This window comes from Xyrauchen texanus, chromosome 3 (assembly GCF_025860055.1).
Source record: "Xyrauchen texanus isolate HMW12.3.18 chromosome 3, RBS_HiC_50CHRs, whole genome shotgun sequence".
Taxonomy (NCBI): Eukaryota; Metazoa; Chordata; class Actinopteri; order Cypriniformes; family Catostomidae; genus Xyrauchen; species Xyrauchen texanus.
The window spans coordinates 47,490,160-47,497,201 of NC_068278.1; the positions used below are offsets into that span (position 1 = coordinate 47,490,160).

A 7,042-nucleotide genomic window follows, 5' to 3' on the forward strand; every position below is an offset into this window, starting at 1 on the left:
TACAGCCAATGTCATCATCCAATTCCGGGAGCTCAAGGGACCGGCCAGCCAGCCGTGAAACGGGCCGCACTCATCCTGAGCTCGGACGAAAGCAAGCAAGCGTGCTGGGAGGCGGGTGATTTTAGGGGATTTACCCGCCGAAACCGAGACCATCATTATCCCCAAATCACCTTCATCGCCCACGGCACCCGCCCCAATCCCGTAGGAAGGAGGTGAGGTGCGGGGGGCGGCTGACGTGGCTTTCTCTCATGACAAAAGAAAGCCGCGACCACAATGCTGCCATGGCTATGTTCCGCACTGAGAACATGAACCATTCATAAAACGCTGCCTGCGTGTGATCACAGCCCAGGCACCAGAGGCAGCTTTTATGACTGTCAGAAGTGGAGAGAAATCAACCGCATCCAGAAACTACACAGAGGTGGATAGACATCTTTAAAAAGACGTGTCCTGAAAAGGACGTTCAACGCCAGCTGTGTATTTGCTCTTTTTAGAGAAACTAACTCTTTTAGAGAAAATAACTCTTTTAACTGTGCCATCGAAGCGCCCAGGGGCAAAAAAAAAATAAGGAGAAAGCCACTGATATGTGCCGTAGATCCAACAGCAATCACACTCAGAGGTGGGAGGAATAGTGTGTGACTCGTAGCTTGCTACATACATGACCATCGGCTCCTCAGAAAATATCTGAATGAACTAGACGTATTTCCCCGCCTTTATACCCGTATGTCCGGGGGCTGGGTATGCAAATACTGTCTGCCAACTTCTCATTGGCCTTTTTTCATAGATCAGAGGTATATTCGGCACTCAAGAGAGACCCCTAGTGTCACTTCTTCGACACAACGTCGAAGTGAGCGACAGACGGGGACATCATAAATAGATCAACTGTACTTTGAAATTTCAAATATAAACGATTAAGCATTTTAATATTTTTGTAAAATGTAATGTTCTATATTCTTTATTTATATCGCTAAAATAGTCTATATTTAGGTAAAACAAACATCTTCTAAAGCCCATATCTTTTACAATTCTGTATAACTAGCTTTTACTACTCTGAACAAAGGAGACAAATCGATTTAACACTTGAAGATGGGGATGATTAAGGCATAGTAAATGTTTATTAGACAGAAATTGTGGTTATAAAGATACACTGTACAAAATTTTAATCCAATAAATTGGGAACGTAGGTTTAACTGTTGCCTTAAATTTTTAAACATACGTTGACTACACACATAATTAAAAACATTTTGAGTGAAACTTTTTCTTTAATTCCACTGATACTATTTTAGTATCATAAAATAAATTGTATCTGACCTGTCCAACAAAACAAAAGCAGCATCAGCATCATTACTCATTATGTTTTTACTCCATCATCAAATCTTTCCACCTTGTGTATGCCGATGTACCGATGTTTACTCTAGTTTTTTGTCTTTGCCAGTCTTTCTGTCTTCTTGCTTCGGAATTTTTCACTTCTTTGGCAGTAAAGCGGCTGAATCCCCTGTTGTCTCCACTTCTAAAGCACAATAAGTATGTTCATTTCACTCTTCACATCACCAAACAACATTGCGCTAACATAGACACGTGAATCTATATAGGCGGCAGTCAATGAGCGCAAGGATTTTCTTCTTCAACATTTAGTGAAACACAGCAGACCATGTCATTTCAACATAGCAAAACACATTAATAATAAAATCTCTTTTAATAGAAAACTATTATGAGTACAGTTTTCATCTCATGTGAGTGTACACCATTCAGATCACTCTTTACAAAAACACAATGAATTTGTTAAAAAAAAAATGTAATTAGCCCCAAATTACTGAATGCACCTTTAAGTGTTGACAAAGTTAGAACATACTGTACAGCAATTATTATGTTACACTTCTTAACCACTTTGATTTTAATTACTGGTAAATTCTAGTTGAAATTCCAAAAACTCATAAAATTGAGTAGAAATTACAAAAATGATTGTGAAAATCATTAAATGGATGAAAACAAAGATGTTATTAAGTATTAAAAAGTAGTAAGGACCACTAGTCGAACAGTTCTGCATCAGTAATCCATTTGCATTGTGCACAATTACAAAGTTTGCTTTATTTCTATACGTCACTGAAAATATCATTATATATTACTTTCAGTTGCCACTTTAGATACGAGTGGACACTTTGGCATCCACTGAGCTGGAGCGAGATAAGTAGCGGCTCATTGTTCGCCCGTCCTCTCCTATGGCATTCTCAATCTTTGATAAGATTGAGGCCCTGAATTTCCTCCTGAAGTCATTACCCATGAAGACATATAAAACGGGGTTTAAGAAGCTGTTTGCAGCAGCTACACTGGTGCCAATTTTCAGCCCATGCACTATGGTCTCAGTGTGAACACTTTGATTCAGTTCGATTAGCACAAATGTGTGGTAGGGCAGCCAGCACAGGAAGAAGGTGAAAATGAGAGCTGTCATGATCTTAAATGGTTTGTTGGACTTTGCAATCGGTGTGGCTCTCAGTCTAAATATGATAACAGTGTAACAGACAATGATGAGAAGGAACGGGATCACAAATCCAAAAACAAAGCGACCCATAGCTATGATTTTGTGGTTGTACTGGCTGGATGTGTAATTGTTCATGCATTGATTTATACCCAAATGATTCTGAACATCACGGAATACAGCAGATGGAATACTTAAACCCACAGAGATGACCCATGCAAGAAAGATTATCACAGAAGCTTTTCCAATAGTGCGATGATTCTGGGCCCAAACAGGAAACATCACGGCTACGCAACGATCTACGCTGATGATGACAAGGAGGAAGATGCTGCTGAACATGTTGAGGAACATAACAAAGGACGTGAACTTACACATAAAGAGCCCAAAGGTCCAGTCCGAAGTTGCGCTGTAGATAATGTTAAAAGGCAAACAGGCGCAGAAGATGAAGTCAGACACAGCCAGACTCAGGTACCAGGTAGTGTTGACTGACTTCTTCATGCCAAAACCTGCAATCCAGATAACCAACCCATTTCCTCCAATGCCCAGCAAGAAGATGAATACATTGATGACCAGAAACAACAGGCACAGAACCTCAGTGAAACATGTGGTGTGGACTTTGAGATTAAAGTCCTCATAAGTGAAATTACTTGTGGTAACATTCATATAATCAAAATCTAAATCTAAATCTGTTGAATCCATTGCATGTCACATTGAATTCCTGTAAATGCAAAACAAAACACTCTTTTATTATTTGATTTATTTCTTTAATTCTTTTTGTCATTAAAAGTATTTATATCCCAGTTTTTAAATGTTGTATTGGGCAAAATCTTATTGCAGCATAAAGGTTCATGAAAATAAATTTTTCATACATCAGATTTATGAACTTTACAAATATTAAATTATAATAGATAGAAAAGAAAGACAATTGACAAAAAAACTTTCTAAAATGTAAATAAATTTGCCTGTGTACAGAAACACTCAAAAGTCAACAATGCAGTATGGTTCAGAGTATATACACATAAATCTAAAAAATAGCAAAAACAATTGAAAAAATAGCTCACCTCAAGCTTAAAACTGTCTCCAGCATAATTATGGAAGTACTCATTGGACATGTGATATCATGCCTTTGCATTTATACAGAGCTGATGTCATACTCCCTCTCTTGAGCAATATTGTACATGACTTCACACACTGCATCGACTTCCACAAAACACTTCCACAATTGTTTTTGTTTTCCCCATCAACAAGATCCCCTACTTTCACTTCATGATTTTGATTCTTCAGGGTCGGAGCTAGCTAGACAGAATAGGCAATTGCCTATGGCCTCCCCATTAGTTTTTTATCCAGCCCATTCTATTTGATGCCTGATTTGCATCGAAAGGAGGCATGTTTGCCCAGAAAAGACACTGGTACACTTTGTACACTGATACAAAGTACAGTACCATTATGAAATATGCCTTCGTCCTCAGTTTCTCATGACTTAAGAGAATGAAGAATACATGATGGCATTTTCATTAGATGTAGTGTAATTGAATATAGTGAGTAGATCCTCATTGGTTTTGTGGTGCTCTCTGGGAATTTCAAGGGATCAAGAATTTCAGTGCACTAGAATTATTTTGATGGGTTTCCCTAAGACTGGCATGTGTATAAAACACAGGTGAAATAACACTAGCTAAAGTGGTTCAACTGTGCAATTCATAAGGCAGCCATTTCATTAATGGACAGTTACAAAGTAACAAAAAAAAAATGGAATAGAAAGAAACATCTATATACTTTCACTACCGATTTTCAGCAATCTCACTTACACACAGAAATTATACTTGATAACTGCTGTAAATTTTACTGCAATGGAACATTTTGCATGTGAAATAAGGCGTTTGCGTCAGTGGTTAAACCACTTGCTCTGAGCATGGTGAGGCAAGTCCATTGCTCCACCCTACTCTGACCACAAGCTTTGAGCTCAGGGTACAGACAAATACATTCATAAAGATTTTTTACATTTCTTTTTGCAAAATGGTTATTACAATAAAACCTAAAATACAAAACTGCTAATTGTTTTAGGCATGATGCGCTCCAGGTCCTTGCGGTGGTGTAGTGACACAATCCGGGTGTCGGAGGATGAATCTCATTTGTCTCTGTGTCTGAGACAGTCAATCCGTGCATCTTATCATGTGCCTGGTTGAGCGCGTTACCACGGAGACCTAGTGCATGTGGAGGCTCACACTATTCTCCACAGTATCCAAACACAATTCACCACGTGCCCCAACAAGAGTGAGAACCACCTTATAGCGACCACGAGGAGATTAACCCAACGTGTCTCTACCAGATGCGTCACTAGGCCCCTTTTACTGGGGCACGTGCCCCAGTATAAATCTGCTGTGCCCCAGTAAAAGCTCAAGTTTGAGTTTTAACAATTTACTTTATTTGTCAGTGCATTCATTTAGATTGATAATCCTGGAAAAAAGAAATGGATCTATCTAAATGCAATGCAGTAACCCACCCAATCAACGGTTGTAAAAGCAATGCAGTTTAACCGAAAACACAAATCTGATGCATGCTCGCAGAAATCCATGTCCGCGTGGCACGCGCCTGTGCACTTGCTATAACCAAAGCCACTGCAGCGCGCACAGCCACACACACAAGTCCAGGGACCGGTTGCACCAGCTATACGTAAGTTACAATGTAGCCTAGTTGTGGAGTAAAAGGGCACTATGTCACAATTGACTAAATACTAAATATTTGAGCATTGCACCATTAAACTTAGGTAGAAAATAACACTACATTTGAACTAATCATTTATGGAAGCTTCTGAACAGGAGTAATGGTTGGAATAAAAAGCAGACTCATTTAATGAGATCAATGTGCTCATGTTTTGCGTGATAGTTATTCATCATTTTGACATATATTATGATGTTGGCATTTACACTTGTTCACATTTACAAGAGAGAAAAAAAAACTTTCCCCTTCTGTCACTCTCTCATCATTGTGTCGAATGAAGTGACACAAGGGGTCTTCCTGGAGCGCCAAACGTACATCTGAACCTGAGAAAAGGCCAATGTCAAGTTGTCAAGGGGTAGCGAGTGCCAGTCAGAATTTTTCTTCAGATCCGAACGGTTGTGCAACAGCAAGCTGAGTTCACCACTGTTTCACTCACCACTGTTGGCAAGAAGCACTGCTGTTGGATCTACGGCACGTTTCCAGCTGGCGTTCTCTCTCTCTGCACGCTGTGCAGTCCACGCCCTTGGGCGCTTCGACAGTGCTTTCATTGCCTGAAAGAGTGTTTCTCCTCCTAAAAAGAGTTTATTTCCTCTAAAAGAGTTCCCACTCATAAAAGAGCAATACACAGCAGGCATTGAATGTCCTTTTCAGGATGCGTCTTTTTAAAGATTTTTTTTCCGCCTCTGTGTAGTTCCTGGATGTGGTTGATTTCTCTCCACTTCGGGCGGTCATAAAAGCTGCCTCGTGTGCCTGGGCTGCAATCACACGCAGGCAGCATTTTATGAATGGTTCATGTTCTCAGTGCGAGAACATAGCCCTGGCAACATTGTGGTCGCGGCTTTCTTTCCTCACTTCAGCCGCCCCCTTGCGTCGTTCCTTCTTCCCACGAGATTGAGGACGACCCGGCTGGCGATGAAGGCGATGTGGGGATGGCGACAGGCTCGGTTTCGCCGGGTAAATTACCGCGAACCACCCGCCCCCCGGCACTCTTGCTTGCTTCCGTCCGAGCTCGGGATGAGTGTGGCTCGGGATGAGTGCCTTGATTCTCCCTTGAGCCCCCGGAATTGGATGACGACATCGCCACTGCATCTGAGAGCGTCACAGCGGTGTCGGATGCTGATGACTCGTCTGGGCTACCAACTTCGGGTCTGCTCACTGAGGCTGACGTGCAGATGTCCGCTATGCTTTCCCTGTCCCCCGGTGGAGGGCCGGGAGGAGAATCCTTGTTTCATTTGATGCACCGCCTTCGGGCTGCGGCACCCACATTCTCAATAAAGAACGATTTCATCACACCCTGGGTCATCCAGCCGTCCCCCCGTCCCCAAAACTCTACAGCTCCCCGGACGCAGTTCCCTCATCTCCGGCTCTGTGACTGCTCAGCCCCGGCAGGCCAGCGCTGACGAGTTCCGAAGACGCCTCTCTAGGACCTCTTCCTCAGTCTCTAACCCGCCCCCTGCCGGGTATGCAGAGCAAGGTAAGTGCTTTGAGTCTTTTCTCAGCACCCAAAACCCGGGACGCTCTTCTGCCTCCCGACGTGCTATTACCTGCTCCCCCCACCCGGTAAGTCAAAAGCGATCGTCCCGTTAGTGCTCCTCACGTGGAGTTTGGATGCATGGCTTTCACTTCCGAATCCGTCGCGCTGGCTGGCCAGGACCATCCGACTCGGCTACACTATTCAGTTCATCCGGCTCCCGCCTCGTTTCAGCGGTGTTCGCTCCACTTCCGTGCGCAGCGAGAAAGCCAGCGCCTTACGAGCAGAGATCACGGCCCTGCTCCTCAAGGATGCGATAGTGTCCGTCCCTCCAGCCGAGATGGAGAAGGGTTTCTACAGCCCTTACTTCATCATAACCA

The 7,042-nt window shown here is 42.7% G+C and overlaps 1 protein-coding gene across 1 annotated transcript; it reads right to left on the reverse strand.

The window, feature by feature from the left end:
• Nucleotides 1-1,025: 1,025 nt before the first annotated feature.
• LOC127629263 (chemerin-like receptor 1) lies at nucleotides 1,026-3,670 on the reverse strand. The gene is made up of 2 exons (XM_052106417.1): nucleotides 3,535-3,670; nucleotides 1,026-3,191 (listed from the first exon to the last, which is right to left on the reverse strand). Exon 2 carries the CDS (start codon nucleotides 3,170-3,172, stop codon nucleotides 2,138-2,140), a length of 1,035 nt encoding a protein of 344 aa, XP_051962377.1. The 5' UTR covers nucleotides 3,173-3,191; nucleotides 3,535-3,670; the 3' UTR covers nucleotides 1,026-2,137.
• Nucleotides 3,671-7,042: the final 3,372 nt, after the last annotated feature.

Bases quoted from the DNA above. Each gene is read 5' to 3' on its own strand.
- LOC127629263 (XM_052106417.1), bottom strand. From the start codon at position 3,172: ATGGATTCAACAGATTTAGATTTAGATTTTGATTATATGAATGTTACC.